This window comes from Sorex fumeus, unplaced genomic scaffold, assembly GCF_029834395.1.
Source record: "Sorex fumeus unplaced genomic scaffold, SorFum_2.1 ptg000044l, whole genome shotgun sequence".
NCBI classification, from domain to species: Eukaryota; Metazoa; Chordata; class Mammalia; order Eulipotyphla; family Soricidae; genus Sorex; species Sorex fumeus.
In genome coordinates, this window is record NW_026606101.1 from 20,111,364 (window position 1) to 20,128,571 (window position 17,208).

The 17,208-nt window shown below is 55.5% G+C and overlaps 1 protein-coding gene across 1 annotated transcript; it reads right to left on the reverse strand.

Moving 5' to 3' along the window:
* Window positions 1-3,457: 3,457 nt before the first annotated feature.
* Window positions 3,458-10,878, reverse strand: CPXM1 (carboxypeptidase X, M14 family member 1). The gene is made up of 14 exons (XM_056121777.1): window positions 10,620-10,878; window positions 8,569-8,715; window positions 8,143-8,252; window positions 7,917-8,056; window positions 7,732-7,822; window positions 7,045-7,195; window positions 6,876-6,964; window positions 6,505-6,628; window positions 6,231-6,427; window positions 5,937-6,116; window positions 5,537-5,834; window positions 5,234-5,373; window positions 3,840-3,942; window positions 3,458-3,748 (listed from the first exon to the last, which is right to left on the reverse strand). Exons 1-14 carry the CDS (start codon window positions 10,786-10,788, stop codon window positions 3,501-3,503), a joined length of 2,187 nt encoding a protein of 728 aa, XP_055977752.1. The 5' UTR covers window positions 10,789-10,878; the 3' UTR covers window positions 3,458-3,500.
* Between the last annotated feature and the right edge of the window lie 6,330 nt (window positions 10,879-17,208).

Consider the following 17,208-nt stretch of genomic DNA (forward strand, 5'->3'; position numbering starts at 1 on the left):
CTTGCTGTCATATCCAAGGAATTATCAACATTTTCAGTCATGAAGATTTCCCCATTTTTCTTCAGCTTTATAGTTTTTGTTCTTAAATTTAGATTTTTTTAAGATTTGTTTGAGTCATTTTTGATTATAGTGTAAGGGTTCAATGTCATTCTTTAACAAGTACAAGCCTAAGTTTAACATATTTAAGATATGCCACAAAGCTGCAATAGTCAGAACATCTTTGGTGGGGACACTCCTGGCAGTGCTCAGGGCTCACTCCTGGCTCTCAGCTCAGAGACCTTTCCTGATGGTGCTGTGTCAGGACCAAATCCGGATCTCTTCATGGTTTTGCTTGCTTGTTTTTAGGACACACCCAGCTGTGCTCAGGGATTACTGCTGGAGCTGCACTCAGAGATCACTCCTGGTGGGGGTTAGGGGACCAGATGGGGTGCCCAGAGTCTAATCTGGGTTGACTGCATGCAGGGCAAGCGCCCTCCCCATTGTACCCTCACTGTGGCCCCCAAACCGGGATCAGCTGCATTCAGGTCAAGCACCTTTGCCTCCTAGAATATCTCTTCAGTGTAAAAACCATCCTTTTATTTCAAGATGCTTAAATCTTTATAGTTGATTTGACGGGAGGTAGTTATCTTTTTATGGGGGGGGGGGCGGTGCACCCAACTAGGCTCCTGGTTCTGCACTCAGGGGTCACTCCTGGTGGGTATCAGGGGACTACATGTAGCACGGAGGATTGAAATAGAGTCAGCCGTGTGCAAGGCAAGTGCTTTACTTGCTGTACCATCTCTCTGGTCCCTGGAAGGATCTTTTCTATAGGGGTCACATCCAGCAAAGCTGGGGTGTGTGTGGAACACCCCTGAGGTGCTGGGCTGGTGTTGCAGGTCTGATTCATCACTGCTCTGGAGCTGGGGGCCACCAGCGCCACTCCAGTGGTGCTCAAGCTGCCACATAGTATCAAAGTCAGCACCTAAACAGGCCAGGCCTGTGACCCCCTCCTGCACTCTATCTCTAGCCCAGGATGCTTAATTTGACTGAAGAAACCGGAGCAAACCAGCTCGTGCCAAGATGGACCCCAGTGCTGACTCATTACGACTGTCCCCCACTCATGTCAGCGCTAAAAATTGCACCGGAAAAGAAAATATCAGATCCAAGGGTGGATATTAAACACACTAATGAACTCTGTAACTCACACAGAGGCATGTTCTGTTCACTGAGCCTGGACCCCTGGATCCCTTCTCTGTCCCCACACACTTAAAGGTCACTCCTCCACCTCTGCACCTTAAATAAAACTCCCCTGGGGGGCAGAAAGGCAGTATGGGGATAAAGCACTAGTGTGTAACTGATCCTGATTCCATCCCCAGCACCCCATATGGTCCTCTGAGCACTGCCAGGAGAGCACTGAGGCAGGAGTGAGCCCTGACCCCCAGGTGTAACCCACAAATCAACACAAACCAAACCTACTCCCAACCTGTGTTTGGGAAGCCAGCTTCGACAGGCTGTCCTGTGCCCTCATGCCTCAGAGACCGCAATAAACGCTGCAGGAGAGCTGGGAATATGGTTCAGCAGGCTGAGTAGGAACACGTGGGGACCTTAGGTTCGATCCTTGGCACTGCTGGGAGTGAGTACATAGCCAGGAGTAGCCCCCATCATCACTGGGTATAACCCAAGAGCCAAAAATAGAATACAGGGCGGGGGTGGGGGAGGCAGAGTCATAGTAAAGCTGGTAAGGTGCTTTCCTTGCATGCAGTCAAAGTGGGTTCCATCCAGCATCCCATATGGTCCCTGAGCCCACCATTCTCTGCATGCAGAGCCAGAGTTAAGCCCTTAGCACCACCTGGTGCGGTCCCCAAACAACAAAAATACAGCTCGAATATCTTGGAAAGTGCCTGCCATAGAGGCAGGCAGGGGTGGGAAGTGGAGGGTTATGGGATGGGTCACTGGTGCTGGGAAATATACACTGGGAGGGATGAGTGTTGGAATACTGTAGGACTGAAATCCAATCATGAACAGCTTTGTAAGGGTCTATCTCACAGTGATTCAATAAAAAGGTTAAAAAAAATAGATGCAGAGTGGGATAGGGATGGTTAAGAGGAGAAGGACATTAGGATAAAGGTGGAAGGTTTTTGACACTGCAGGTGTAAAACACTATCAAACAATTGTAAACCATGATACTTCAATAAAAATAACTAGTTTGAAAAGAAAAAAAAAAGATGTCCAGTTCCCAAGGCCTGTCTCAGAGCAATTCAACCAGAATCACTGGAGAGTAGTCTGGGCAATAGTGTCCTTCAAACAGTTCCCAAGAGACACTAACATGTGGTTCAGGATGAAAACCAAAAACCCTACAGGCTCATTTAATTTTGAGAAAATACAATAAATTAATCATTTTGTAAAAAAAATACAACAACATAAAATGAATATCTCCTTGGCCTGGTAACCATACCTACACTGAGCGTCCAAGAATCTGGAGTCAGCCTACAGCCATGGCCTTTCCCAATCCTGGATGGCTGACTGCCTGCTGCTCCTTGGTGCTGTACGCATAGAACTTGTCCCTGTCCCACCCCCGGTGGGCTGGCACTGGACTGAACCATTGCCCTTCCCTGACTAGGAGGCCCAGGACATTGGCCTTGACTGCCTGAGACAGAGCAGGAGTTTACAGGAAGCTGAGTACAAGGGGGAGTAACTGCTCTGCGCATGGAAACCCTAGACTCAATCCCCCAAGCACCACTGGGAGTGACCCCAAAGCACCATGCCAAGAGTGGCCTCAAGCACTGCCAGTGTGGCCCCCATAATGTCAGAGACACTTGAGGGGCTGGAATGATAGTTACAGCAGGTAGGGTGTTTGCATCACACTTGGCTGCATCAGGTACGATCCATGGTATCCCGTACGGTCTTCTGAGCACTGCCAGGAGTGAGTTCAAAATTCAAAGCCAGGAGCAAGGTCTGAGCACTGTGGGGTGTGGCCCAAAAAAACAAACAAACAAAAACTCTTCACAACACCCCTGGTGGTGCCTGCTGCAGAAACTGCTGGGCAGAGATAAAACCCCAGTTCGAAAAGTCAAGTGGAGAACTATAGAGATAATAAGAGAGCTAAAGCATTTGCCTTGTGTCCTACCAACCCCAGTTCCACCCCAGCGCATCCCCAACGTCCCCTGAGCACCGCCAGGGGTCCCTCCTGAGCAGAGCCAGCAATAGCATCTGAGCACTATTGATGCAATCCAACATCCTCCTCCTCCTCACCCTCCACCCAAAAAACAAACCCAGCACCTAAGTGGGGTCCTCTCACCCAACGCACATGAAATCAACTAAGGACGGAAGGGCAAGTGTGTGCAGAAGAGGGTGGGCACAGGGGCAGGAGGCCTCGCCCAGGGAGGCGAAAGGGACCTGGGACAACAGACCACAGGGCCAGAGGCTGAGGTGCCAGGTAGCTTTAATGAGCCCGAGGCGCCCCTTCCCCCTCCCCGCTTCAGTCCGGGACAGGTCCAGCCCGCCCGCAGTTCTGAGGCTCGTCAGCTGGCACTGTTTTGCCCCCTCAGAAGCTCCAGGCGCCTCCGAAGGTCGGGGGGCACCTTGGTCCCAGCTGCCAGCAGCTCCCTCAGTCTCTGTTTAGGGGTCTTGGTGAGGTGGAAATCGCAGGGAACGGGACCCTCTTCAAAGGTGACGTGGCAGCTCCGTGTGGCTGTGTGGTAGCCCTCGGCACTGGCCGTCACCACGTATTCCCCTGGGGTCAGCAGGCGCCAGTAGTCCCCGCCCCAGGCTGCAAGAAGCAAAAGGGAGCAAGGTCAGGATGCTGAAACCCCCTGCTTCTGATCCAACCTGAACCCCCCACCCCACCCCCCCACACACACCTGTTGTCACATCGTGGTTAATCCCCTCCACGGCAATGACAGCATCAGCAATGCCCAGCTCCGTGTCCTTGTCCCGCACCACGCCTGCAATGCCCATCCGTACCTGTGTGGGGAAGGTTGTCAGAAGCCCCCCTGGGCCAGAGACAGCACCGCAGTTAGGGCGCATGCCGGCATGCCCAACCCCCTGCACCGCATGCTCTCCTGAGCATCCCTAGGTACAGCCCCAGGGGCCCTCACCACAGGACCCGGGGAGCACATCCTCCAGCCCGGGCACCAAAGCACCAGCCCAGCTGACTGAGTGTCATTGGTAGTGGACTCCGGGGTCCCCTGAGTGCTGCTTGGAAGACCCTCCCCAAACCAAACTAAACCAAATCGAACCCTTCCTGACTGCAGAAGTATGTGACCCGCAGTGAATTTTCTAACCTTGTCCGCCTGCAAACTTAATAAATAAAGGTGGCCTATCTGCTGGTGACAAATGTTATCTCCTGGGGCCAGTCAGTCCAGGGGCTAAGGCGCTGGCCTTGCAAACAGCAGATTCCAGTTCAAGTCCTGGGGAACCACGGCACCACATATTGGTGCCAAGTACTTCCGGGTGTGGCCTCAAAACCAAAAATGAATTGATTTAGCAGCTGTCTGGGAACTGGGAGGGTTATAAATATGGGGTATTTGTGGGGAAGGGGCAGTGTTCAAGGCGGGCCTACTCGTGGCCCTGTGCTCGGGGATCACTCCAGGTGGGATAGGGGGCCATATGGGGTGCTGGGGATCAAACCCAGGTTGGCTGTGAGCAAGGCAAATGTCCTACCCACTGTACTATATCTCTCCAGCTGCCAAGGGCTATGAATACGAAAGCCAAAGACCAATGGTAAGGTTTCCCCCAAGACCCAGGACCTCCGCTATTGGGCTTGTGGCTTTACAACCCTCAGCAGCTCTATTATGTGACCATTCACTCACTGGGCCCTGAGTTCCTGCAGAGCCCAAAGAGGCCCCGCCAGAGGCTCGAGGGCCACAGTCTGGACCACTATGTGTCCCTTCTTTCTGGCCTGTCAGCAGGCTGCCGGCAAACTGCTGGCAAACTGGACTTCCTGTCCTCTCCACCTCCACATCAGCCCAATGGGCACTGGGAGCTGAAGCCCCCGGTGAAAGGCATAGGAGCAACCACAGGGCTGGAGAGCTAGTACAGCAGGCAGGGGGTGCTACTCCTGAGCACAGCTGACTTGGGTGGGTTCCTGATACCCACTATAGTTCACCGAGCCCATGAGAGGAGACCTCTGAGCACCAGTGAGTGTGCATGCCCTCCCCCCAAGAAAAAAAATAAGACAAAGAAAAAAAGAGGATGGCAAAGAAGCAAAACGGGCGTGGGCAGGCAGGCGGGGGCTGCGGGGAAGAGACCCCACCTGCTCCAGGTAGGTGAGGAGGGCTTCTTTGTTGTTCTCCCACTCCATTGGCAGCTCACTCTCATGGGGGAACTTGTCACAGGATAGTTCCACGGTGATCTCAAAGCAGTTGGTGTGCAGGTAGCTGAAGTCATTCATGCCTAGGGGTACCGCGGGCACCAGAGCTTAGAGGGTGGGAGAGCCCACCCTCCCAGTGCCCGATTCTGGAAGACGTTCCTCAGGGGCAGCTGAGACTGCTATTGGGGGGACAGCAGGTGGCCTCATGGGGAGGGAACCCCCCTTCTGGGCTGGGGGGGCACATACTCCCGGGCACCGTGTGCCAGTAGGCGCCGTTGATGATGTTGCCATGCACAGAGAAGTCCTCGCTGTGGCAGGGCCGGCGGTCGGGGTCCTGCATCCCCCGGTGGGTGCCCGCGTAGACGGTGCTGAGCCAGCGGAACACGGCGTCATCCGCGGTGGGCGTGAGCTCACGGGCCTCCCATGGGGTGCGGGTCATATCGAAGGGGTAGGACACCACGAGCTCCCCGCCGTGGAGGTTGGCGCTCAGCACGAAGGGGATCCGCTGCATCCACTTGATCACGGCCCAAGTCTCGGGGGCCACCTGCACAGGCGCAGGTCAGGCGGGGCAGGATGCAGAAACGAGGCAGCGGCGGAGGCGCCACTGGGAGCAACCCTGCATCCAGCCCCACCCCCAAGCACTCACAGTGGCATTGGGCAGGACGTAGTATGCCGGGAGCGGCAGGTGGTGGTTGGGGACGGTGTTGGGGACCAGACCATCGTCCTCTGCATCCCACAGGGGCGTGTTCAGGTCAGCAAAGTTGTGGTTGAGGTCAATGCCCTGATGGGTCCAGCGCCCCTCTGCCCAGCCCACCAGCTCAGAGCCCTGGCAAGGAAGGAGGCAGGTCAAACCGAGCAGGGTTGGGGCAGCAGGGCGGGAGGGGCGTGGCCCGCGAGCTGGGAGTCAGGGAGGGGAATTGGGGGGTCAGGGGCGCCCTACCCGCCGGAAGGCCGTCTCGTAGCCATCGGGGTTCATGGACGGCAGCAGGTGGATGCGCGTCTCGGTGAGCAGCCGGGTCACCCGCGGGTCCCCTCGGAGGAACTCCTGGCACAGGTACTGCATGAGCAGCAGCAGGAGCTCCCGGCCCAGGGCCTCGTTGCCGTGCATGCCAGCCACGTAGCGCACCTCTGGCTCTCCTGGGGTCAACAGGGGTTCACAGCCGCCCCGGGGCCCCTGCCCCGTGCCCGCCTCACCCCACACCCCCTGCCAGTACCCAGCTCGTGCTCCCCGGGCTGGTCCGACATTTCCATCACATACAGCTTCAGGCCCTGGTAGCTCTTCCCTATGCTGTAGATTCGGGTGATGTTGGGGCACTGCTCGTTCACTTGCTTCATCAGCTGGGGAGCAGAGAGGGGTGAGTGGCAGGGAGAAGGAAACCCAAAGGACAGGTCCCCTGGGGGACATGGAAGGGCTTTCAGAAGCCATGGGAGCCGGGGAGGGGGCACAATGGGAAGAGAGGAGCCTCCAGAGACCCACAGAAGGAGCCTGGGGGTAGAGTCATGGAGAGGAAAAGTGGACAGACAGGGGTCAGGGGCCACCAGGGAGCAAGGACAGGCAACCCCAGTGGCCTGGGCTATGGCTGACCTTCCTCATGGCCTTGTAATTGTGATGCTTGAAGTCCAGCTGGTCTGGGGACCCCAGGATCTGTGCCTCGGGGATCGGGTAGTTGGGATCTGTGGAAGGGGGAGCTCCTGGTAAGAGGGGGTGCTCAGAGTGGGGGCTGCTGCACCCGACACTGCCCTCTCTGGCGCACCTGGGACGGGACAGGCCAGGATCTCGGCCCGGAGGCAAGCTGCGCCCCCCTGCAGCCAGGTCTGGGGGAGCAGGCGGATGAAGCGGGCCTGCTGGGGCTCCGGCAGGACATTCAGCACTGGGGTCTCGGGGTCCGAATTGGCAGGAAATACCTGGGGGGAGTAAGTGTTTGGGCAGAGCTGCTCGAACCCCAGCAGCCCAGCCCAGGACGCAGAGGAGGGGTGCAGGGTTCCAAGATGACACTGAGACTGGCACTCTGTATTCAATATTGCCTGCTGCCCACCCTCGGCCCTGCCAACAATATCATCCACAGGGGCTGCTCATCAACCCTCGTGTGGCCATGTGACTCGGAACAGCCAATCCTAAAGGTGGCCAGAGGGCGATGGAGATGGGAAAACCAGGGCCGTGTGGAGGTGCCAAGTGAGTCCAGAACCCCATGTGCTTTGTTAGGAGAGTTGCAGAAGGTTCCAGCAGTAGTGCAAAGTGGCACCCACCCAATGGTGGAGCTATCTGGGGAGGATGAGGGCATGTGCCAATATACTCTGGCTCCCAGAGCTACCTGCCAGGTATCACCCATCCTCACAGCAATCCCTTCCTTCTGGGGATGATCAAGAAGCCCCAGCCCCACCCCCAACAGTGCTACCTGATTTCCAGCATAGAGGACTCCAGTTACCATGGCAACACTCACCGCATCCATCCCACCGCTGATGTTCTTACTGGCCCACCAGGTCCGACTGTCATTGCTGAACTGGACCTTAAATGAGGTGACCCAGTCGTACCTGGCAGGAGGGGGAAGGGGAGGTCATCCGTGGAGACGCCGAGAACTCTCTGGGGTTGGCCTAAGGCTTGCTGGTCAGGGCCAGCCTGCCTCACCTCCAGATCGAGTTCCTGCCCTGAGTGATGATGCCTGAGAAGCGGACAGGGCGCCTCGCGTCCACCTGCAGCCACGGCTCGGGGTCCTGCTCATCTGCACACCAGGCCCCATCGAACAAATCCCCATCCTCCAGGCCTGACTGCAGACAGGGGGCACAAAGATAAGGCCCAGAGGACCCCTGGGGGTGGGTTAGGGTGAGGGGCTAAGGTGTGAGGAGGTGCTGACCTGGATGTTAAGCCGTCCTCGGTGGGGTCCAAGACCAAAGGACTGGCTGCTGGATGCCTCGAACTGGCTATCGGAAACTCTCAGGGACTCCAGACCCAAAGGGGGACAGCCTGGGACAGGGACAGGGCCGTGAGACAGAACCAGAGGCGGGTGTCAAGAGATGGGAAGGCGAGGGTCTGGAGCGGTAGCACAGCGGGTAGGGCGTTTGCCTTGCACGCAGCCAACATAGCCGACACAGGTTCGATTCCCAGCATCCCACATGGTCCCCCGAGCAACGCCAGGAGTAATTCCTGATTACATGAGCCAAGAGTAACCCCTGAGCATCGCCAGGTGTGACCCAAAAAGCAAAAAAAAAAAAAAAAAGATGGGAAGGCGAGTATTAGCATGCCATGTGTTCCCAGGCCGTGCGTCTGGGCCAGGCAGTACCTGGGTCTTGCTGCTTGGGGTGCTCAGGGGTAGCTGTCACTGGGGGCCCAGTAGTCACCCGGGATTTGGGCCGTGTGAGTTTTTTTCGCTTCTTTATGATAACCTTCTTCTTGGTGATGCGAACCCGGAGATGCTGTTTTGAGGTGCCTGGGGACCAGGAAGGAGCATCCCCAGGGGAGGGAAGAAGACTGTAAAACCCCCGCCCATCCCAGCAGACTCCAGCACAGAATCTAAGCGCTTTTGCTGGACTCACGGAGCTGCAGTCAGACCCCATGACCCTGCCAGTCGCTTCTGTGCTCTCCCTGCTGCGGACTTACCTCTGGGGGTGCAGCACCCCATGGCAAGTACCATCTTCCAGCCACGAGGCACTACCTGATTGCTCTAAAGTGTATGAGCTCGGGGCTGGTGTGATAGTCCAGCAGGGTGGGTGTTTGCCTTGTATGGGTTTGATCCCCGGCATCCCATATCGTCCCCCAAGCACCGCCAGGAGTAATTCCTGAGTGCAGAGACAAGAGTACCCCCTGAGTATTGCCGGTGTGACCCAGTCCCCCCCACCACCAAAATATTAGCCAAAAAATTATTTAAAAATAAAGTGTATGGGGGCTGGAGAGATAGCACAGCGGGTAGGGCGTTTGCCTTGCACGCGGCCGACCCGGGTTCGGTTCCCAGCATCCCATATGGTCCCCTGAGCACCGCCAGGAGTGATTCCTGAGTGCAGAGCCAGGAGTAACCCCTGTGTATTTCCAGGTGTGACCCAAAAAGCAAAAAAAAAAAGTGTATGGACTGGAGAGAGTATGACATGGAAGGCAATTGCCTTACATGCAGACAACTCAGGTTCAATACCTGGTGCTTTCCCTGGTTTCCAAGCCCTGCCAGGAGTGAGCCCTAAGCACTGCTGGATGTGTTCCCCTCAACCCCCCATACACACACACATACACAAAGTATGAGGAACTGAGTATGGTCCTTGGCCCCAGCTGTCCCCTCCTCATGGCCCCCATTCTTCTTATAGACCTCAGGCCTCATGTTCTTAGCTCCTGTTGGTTTTGTGCCCAAAGTCCTTAGGCCATCGTCCCTTGCTGAGTGGTCTGTCCTTGAGCCATGTCTGCGTCAGTGCTCAGGCTGTCCAGGGTCCAGCTCACCCCCTGGTGTCTTGCCCACAGCTGATATCCCACTTCCCCACCTACCCGAGCCCCACAGGTACTTCCAGAACATTCTGTTCACATCACAGCTGGTGCCTCTGTACATACTTTTCCCTTCTTGGCTGTCCTCTCCAGTTCTTCTTAGCTCAGACATTTTCACCTTTCAGGACCCGTTCTCCTCACCTCCTCAACCCTCACTGATCATCTCTCCTCGCCTTCCTCCTCTAAGGATCCACGGGAGGTGGGGCGTGTTGCTGGGGAGAGGCTAGAGATGGGTAACCTGCTTCTCGCCCTCCCCAGACAATGCTCCTTTCTCAGCTGCACCCCCGGGGTGACCCCCTCTCTCTCCTCCTTTCTACCCTGCCAGTGCCCTCAAGGTTCCCTCCTCCAGGCTAGCTCCTGTCTCCCTCCTCCAGCTCTGACCTTGTTTCCGTATCTGTGAGGAGGGAAGAACTGGGGCGGGAAGAGGCAGCATCCCCACTGGCTGCCGGCCTAGAACTGCTGACTTGCTGACTCAGTCTGGCAAGAACCTGGGGGTGCTGAGTCAGCAGCCGCTGCAGGGGCAGAGAGCGTGTGCGCGTGTGTGCATGTGTGTGCAAGGGTGTTACGTTGAGGATGGTATTAGTGTGTGTGTATGGTATTGGGAAAGAGTCCGGGAATTGTGTGTATGTGCATTTGTGTGTGTGTGTGTGTGTGTTGGGGAAGGGGCCTTCCCGTGTGTACGCACGTCTGTGTGCATGTGTGTGTGCACGTGTGGGCTGGGGGGTCTTCCCAGAAACTATGTGTGCGCACGTGTGCATGCACGTGCATGTGTGTTGGGGAAGGGACTGCGTGTGTGCACGCTGAGGAGGGGTCGTCGCGGAGGCGCGAAGAGGCTAGCGGGGCAAAGACCCCCAGAAGGAAGGAGCTCACCATTCTTGCTCTCTGCAGGCGACTGCGTGGGGCTGCTCAGCTCCGGGGTGGAGACCCCGGCCTCGGTGGAGAGGGGCTTCGCCAGATCCAGCACAGAGGTACTGGGCGCCCCCAGACCCAGGCCAGCCAGAGGCGCACACGCGGCCAAGGCGAGCAGGAGACCCCACATGACGAAGTCCAGAGGCGGACTGAGGCGCAGCGACTGTCGGTGGGTCGGTCTCTTCCTGCCTGCGGCTCCGAGCCCCCCGCCCCTTCCTGCGCTGCCGCACGCCCCCTGCGGCCCTCGGCCCGCCCACCGCCCGCGCGCTACCCCCCACCGGGCGGGGGCGGCCGGGGCGGGCCGGGCGGAGAGCGCCGGCGAACCCCCGAGGGGGCACCGAGGTCAGCGCGCCCCGCGCCCCGCACCGCCGCCCCCAGCTGCCTGGCCTCTGTGCGCTGCCCTTTACAGCCGGCCAGAGCCTCTGGACATGCCCCATTTCCCCGAAAGGTCCCGGGGGTCCCGGGCCACCCTGGACACACGCCCTGCCCACCTTCTCCGAGTCACACTTTCCACGTGGCCTCTCCATCACCCCGCACTGTGCAGACTGGTAAACTGAGGCTCCGCGTGGCCGAGGGAGCAAAGCTGGAAACTTTGGAAAACCCAACTACACCCCGAAAGGGAAATGCATTCAGAGGCGGGCGGGTGGACCGAGAGCCCGGACGCGGGTGGGGGCGGGGAACGGGGTGGGGGTGGGGTGGGGGATGAGTCCCTGGGGAATGTTCCAGGACACTCCGGAGTCCAGCCCACTGCCGCGCGCCCCCGCCCTCCCCGGGCCCGCCTCCCTCCCCTCCCCCTCCCCTTCCCCGCCGCTCCCCTGCTGCCACGTTTGGGGGTTACATAACGCGCGCCGCGGGCCGGGGGTGGCGAGGAGCGGCCGAGGCGGATGCGCCCCCTGCGCCCCCTCCTCCTCCCCATCCTCTCCCCGCGTCTCGCCACCGGGATCCCCGCCCGCCTCGCCTCCCCGTCCTCCCGGAGCGGGCAGCCCCGGAGCTGCGTTCAAGAAGCCGCCGCACCCTGGCGCCAGACCCTTCCCACTTTCTCCTCCGAGGTCGTCGGTGACTGCCCTGTCCCAGGGTCCTCCTCCCCAGAAGGAAGGACACGCTCCGCGCCGAGCGCCCCTGGCTGCTGCCCAGCCCGGCGCGACCCGCCGGCCAACCCCACGCGAGAAGCGGCGCCCGCAGGCGGCCGAGCCCCCCTCCCGCCCCCACCCCGGCGCGAGCCGGGCGCTGAGCGGACTCCCACGCGCCAGGCCACTGGCGGTGTCTATCGGCAAGTTAAATCGCCCAAAGCCGGCGGCTTGGCGCCATCCCCGGGGCCCTAGTTTACACGATCTCTCCAAAGAAACACCGCGAGGCACGGCTGGCTGAGGACCCCCCTGACCCCTCGCCCAACCACCGCCTCATAGACCATGTCCCCAGGACTGCCCAAGGCCTCTGGTCAACCCCACGTGCTCCCAATAGAGAGGTCTGGGAAAAGCGCCAACCAGGACGGGACTCCAGCTGCTGGATTTAGTCTGGATCCCACGATACAGGTCCAGGATTTAGACACTCTCCAGGCAAGCGGGAGGCTCCCCAGGAAATGTGTCAGGAGAAAGGGTTTGCGAGGATTACTCGGGATTGTGAGGCCAGCTGGACCCTGACAGAGTCTGAACGTGTAAATCCTCCTCCCACCCAAGCCCGCCCCTTCTGTCCCCAGAGCCCCAGCTCGTCCCAGTTTCCCAGGGGGCGGTCATCCGAGGTTTCGATCTTGCAGGGCAGGAGATAGCACCAGTGTGGTGCTCAGCCTCCTGTGCATCATACTCAATCAAACGGGAATCCCTGGGAGGCTCCCTGCAGGGCCCCTCATGGCCAGGTTGCCCACCCACTCTTTGGTCTCCTCCCACCAGCCTCTCCTTGTGGCTCCTGTTCCTTCAAGCTGTTCCTGCAGTACCAACTAACCTCAGGGCCTTTGCACCACTCCCCAAGTCCGTGTCTTCTCAATGAGGTTACCGTTCAGTGTCACCTGCTTGATCATCCAGACAAAATTAAGTTGGAAGCTACCTAGCAGTGCTCAGAGCTTATTTTTATTTTTGAAGGGAAAGGGCACATCAGTTGATGCTCAGGGATCCTCTCTCCTGGCTCTGTACTCAGGAATTACTCCTGGCAGTGTTTGAGGGACCATACAGGATGCTGGGAATTGAATCCAGGTCAGCCTTGTGCAAGGCAAATGCCCTGTATTCTGTACTATAGCTCCACCCCAGAGCTTATTCCTGGCTCCACACTCAGGGATCACTTTTGGCAGGCTTTGGGGACCATATCAGGTGCAGGGGTTTGAACCTGGGTCAGTCACATGCAAGGCAAACATACTGTTGTATTTGGCTCCAGTCCTCCGGTTCTATTGTTTTCTTCTAAGTGCTCAGCACTGCCTGAGATGATCCTGTCTGATTGGTTAGGTGCTCATTGTCTGGATTTACCATCCCAGCCGGAACTTTCCTCTTTGCTCTCTATGGTCTCAGCTGCAACCCAGGACCTGGAGCGGTGCCTGCCTGCTTGTTAACTGGTGCTCAAAAAGTATGTGTCTAGTAGACTCTTGGTTAGAGCAGATCAAGCAGTACTGGAGGGAAGTTGACCCTGCCAGGTTTGGAGCAGAGAGAGAAGACAGGGCGTGATCTGCAGACCCGAAAGGCAATGTCAGGAAAATACATGCAGATACTCCCGCCTTTCCCGTAGAAACTAGAGAGCATATGTGGGGTTTTCTTACCCTGCATGTCCCCTGGGCCCCTCCATCCCCCTTTCCAGCCCTGTGCCTCTCTGCCCCGGTGCTCTCTGTGGTTCATCTGCAGTTCATCTGCGGTTCTCACTGTCTGTTATAACTTCCTCATCCTTTCATGCTTCCAGCAAGCTGCTGCCTCTGGTTTTCACACTAGTCCTTGGGCTGCAAAAGTGCTCAACATGAAAGCAGGTTCAGGGGTGTCAGCTCCTAAGGGGCGGGAGCAGGGTAGCACCCCAACCCCTGCACAGTCAAATCTCTTGCAGCAGGAATCGGGTGGAAGCTTTTTTCACGAAGCTGAGGGTATACCACGGAGCACAATAAGCAGGACACAGCTGGCTGCCAAGAGGGGAGTGTGACGGGTGGGCTGGGAGGGGAGTGCGACGGGTGGGCTGGGACTTCCCTCCAGCTGGTCCAGTGGCTAGAGAGGACAGATCGGCCACACACAGGCTTCATGTCACACCCCCCGCTTTCTGTGGTCTATTTTGCTGGCATATCCTTGGACAGTAATCTTTTTCTGCATCTGATTCTCTTCTGTAAAATAGGAATAATGTTTAGAGAAGAGCTGGACAAAGAAATGCAATGTTTGAAAGGGCGGGGTGCTTAGATCACCCTTGGTCCCAGAGTTGAGGGAGAAGAAGGGCAGAGAAGGAAATAAACTAAGTGGGGAAGAAGAAATAGATTGGACGCAATGAGGAGCAGGGGTTCAGGGGATTCTGAGTATATGGGTGGTGTAAAGGAGTCATATAGCGAATTCTACAAGCCACAAGACCAACAACACTGAGAACAAGAGATCCAAATTACAACAGCCAAATTTTTTTTTTTTTGCTTTCTGGATCACACCCGGCAATGCACAGGGTTTACTCCTGGCTCTGCACTCAGGAATCACTCCTGGCAGTGCTCAGGGGATCATATGGGATGCTGGCAATCGAACCCGGGTCAGCTGCGTGCAAGGCAAATGCCCTACCCGCTGTGCTATCTCTCCAGCCCCAACAACAGCCAAATTTTAAAACCCTCTGCCTGTCAAGGTGGCAGGCTGGGGATGAGGGAAGGGGGGCTTGGGAAACCTGGGGAGGGAAGGAGACACAGATGGTCAGATTGCTGCTGGAACATAGTGTGTCTGAAACCCAAGTGAGTAACATATAAATCATGGTGGTTTAATAAAAATGCTTTTTAAAACAGTCTATAGACCAAACATGATTGCCACTCAATGCCTCTCTGGCAAAACACAGTACCCAAAAGAAGAGAGAGAGAACAAGGGGGAATGCCACAGCGGCAGGGTGGGACGGGGGGAGGGGGTGGGGGATGGGGGGTGGGAGGGATGCTAGGACCCGTGGTGGGGGAGGATGGGCACTGGTGGAGGGATGGGTACTTGATCATTGTATAACTGAAACCCAAGCACAAAAATTTATAAGTCTATAACTGTACCTCATGGTGCTTCACTAATAAAAAAAATGATTAAAAAATGTTTTTTAAAATGGGGATGATGTCTTCCTCCCAGGATCACAGTGATGATGAAATAATATGTGGTTCTGGGGTGAGAGAGATGAGGAAAATAGACCCCTTTCCATATTTCCAACAGGCTGGCTTCCGGCAGGCTAGCACCAGAGAGCAGGAGACGCCCAGGGGCAGCTGAGTCTAGATGACATGACACAACCATGGAGTGCTTTCAGGATGTCCTTGAGCTGCTCACAGTCTGGCTTTGTATCCTTGGTTACCTGCAAATGCACTCCAAATGTGCTTGTGTCCTTGAAGTGTAACAAACCTTGCTTTGCAAAATAACATGCTGGGGGAATTTCTGCTTTTGTACTCTCCTGCCAGCTGCCTGCAAAATCCCCCATCAGATATTTTATAAAATGGAGCTCTGACCTTTGTTCTGCGGGTCAGTATTTTTGGAGCACAAGCTCCACTGGGCCCACCGGTGGGTGAAATAAAACAGTGCTTTCCCACCTCTCATTATCTTTGAATCAATGTCTTTGACTCTTACTCCTCAGTCTGTTGGCTAGAACCGCAAGCAGCCACCTCCTCTGAGGACTGGCTAGACTGCCCACCACGGAACTACCAAATCAGAATCTATATTTTATTATTTTTTTCTTTTTAGGTCACACCCAGCGATGCTCAGGGGTTACTCCAGGCTCTGCACTCAGGAATTACTCCTGGCTGTGCTTGGGGGATCATATAGGATGCTAGGGATTGAACCCAGGTTGGCTGCTTGCAAGGCAATTGCCTTACCCGCTGTGCTATTGCTCCAGCCCCAGAATCTGTATTTTAATGGTTCCCAGAGATTCATGTGCACATTAGAGGCTGAGACACAAGAGAAGAGGTTTTGAGTACCTCCATCTAAAATGCATGAGATTCCCAAACTCACATTTTGAGTATGATGGTGTTTAATGTTGCCACTGGAAATAATATCTGAAGGAAGCCATTACATCCAGATGACATTAGGAAAATCGTATTTTATTCATCCTGGGAGGATAGAGTCCTGATCCCCACAAAATGACCTTATGCTGAGATGCTTTTTAAAGGTAAATCATTTTTGTCCAAATACTGCAGAATGTAGTTTTCAAGCACATCACATACAGACTTGCAACAGGAGATTCTTCTACGTGTCTCCACTCTCAGAGAAGGCCTTTTGATTCTTTTTGTCTTTCTTTCATTGTACCTCCATCCTTCAATCATCATTTCTTGATTTTTGTATCTTAGACTGATCTGTGGATTTTCTACTGTGAAACTAAGGGGTTTGCTTTCATGCCATCACTCCTTCTGCCCATATGCAAATACCCAAATACCCAAACACATACTGAGTTCCCTTCATTTCATCCTCCCCTAAAGAGTTAAATCACCAATTGGAGTCAATATCCCATACTACAACCATCTAAATATTATTGCCCAACTTTCTGTTTCCTGAAGTCAGTAATTTATAATTTCATCGAATTTCTAGGTACCAAATGGCGAATTCAATCCCAAAACTTCCAAGAGAACTTAACATTTATCCTGTTTTGTTTTGTTCTGCTTTGCTTTGTTTTGGGGTCATACCTGGCAGTGGTCAGGGCTAACTCCTGGCTTTGTATTCATGGATTACTCCTGTTTGGGTTCCAGGAGTAATCCGTGTGGTGCCAGGGACTGAACCCAAGCCAGCTGCATGGAAGGCAAACACCCTACCCACTGAACTCTCTCCAGCTCCTGAACATTTATTCTGAATGTATGGAAACAGCAACTAATCCATCAACTTCCCTTTCTTTTGGGTTCTTCTCTTCAGGAGCATGTTTGGTGGCTTGCCTTCTTCACCTGAAAACGCAGCTGATGTCTCAGCCCTTCCCGTCATGCCTCTCCTATTTCTTTTCTCCCGTGTCTGAATTGTGTGTTGTCCTTAGTTGAATCTCTTGTTTTGCTAAAGCACAGCCTTCAGTTTCCTAAGAGTCTAGGCAAGCTCAAATGTGTGAGTTCTTATATGGCTTCAGAAGTCTTTCTCCTGTGCTTTTTTATTTTGGTGGGGGAGGCCAAACCTAGCAGTGCTCAGGGCTTACTTGGAGTTCTGTGCTCAGTGATCACCCCAGTTGGGTCTCCTACCCTCATTCTTGATAAGCCATTGGGCAGATATTTCACTCTGGTTTGGAAAGTAGGCCTCCTCAGAATTTGTGGGGCATGGCCTTATTTCACTGGGAAGAGCCAGAGCAAAGGAAACCAATGAGTAACCCCAATGTTATAGATCCCAAGGTTCTTTGGCTCCCCCAGGGGCTGGGAAGATAGTACCATTGGAGAGATAATACAGTGCCTTGCATGTGGACAACCTGGGTTTGA

Bases quoted from the DNA above. Each gene is read 5' to 3' on its own strand.
- CPXM1 (XM_056121777.1), bottom strand. From the start codon at position 10,788: ATGTGGGGTCTCCTGCTCGCCTTGGCCGCGTGTGCGCCTCTGGCTGGC. The intron at 6,965-7,044 runs GTGCGCCAGAGA...CCCCTTCCACAG, and splicing joins CCTGGCCTGTCCCGTCCCAG to ATCCCAACTACCCGATCCCC. The intron at 6,117-6,230 runs GTAGGGCGCCCC...CTTCCTTGCCAG, and splicing joins ACGAGACGGCCTTCCGGCGG to GGCTCTGAGCTGGTGGGCTG.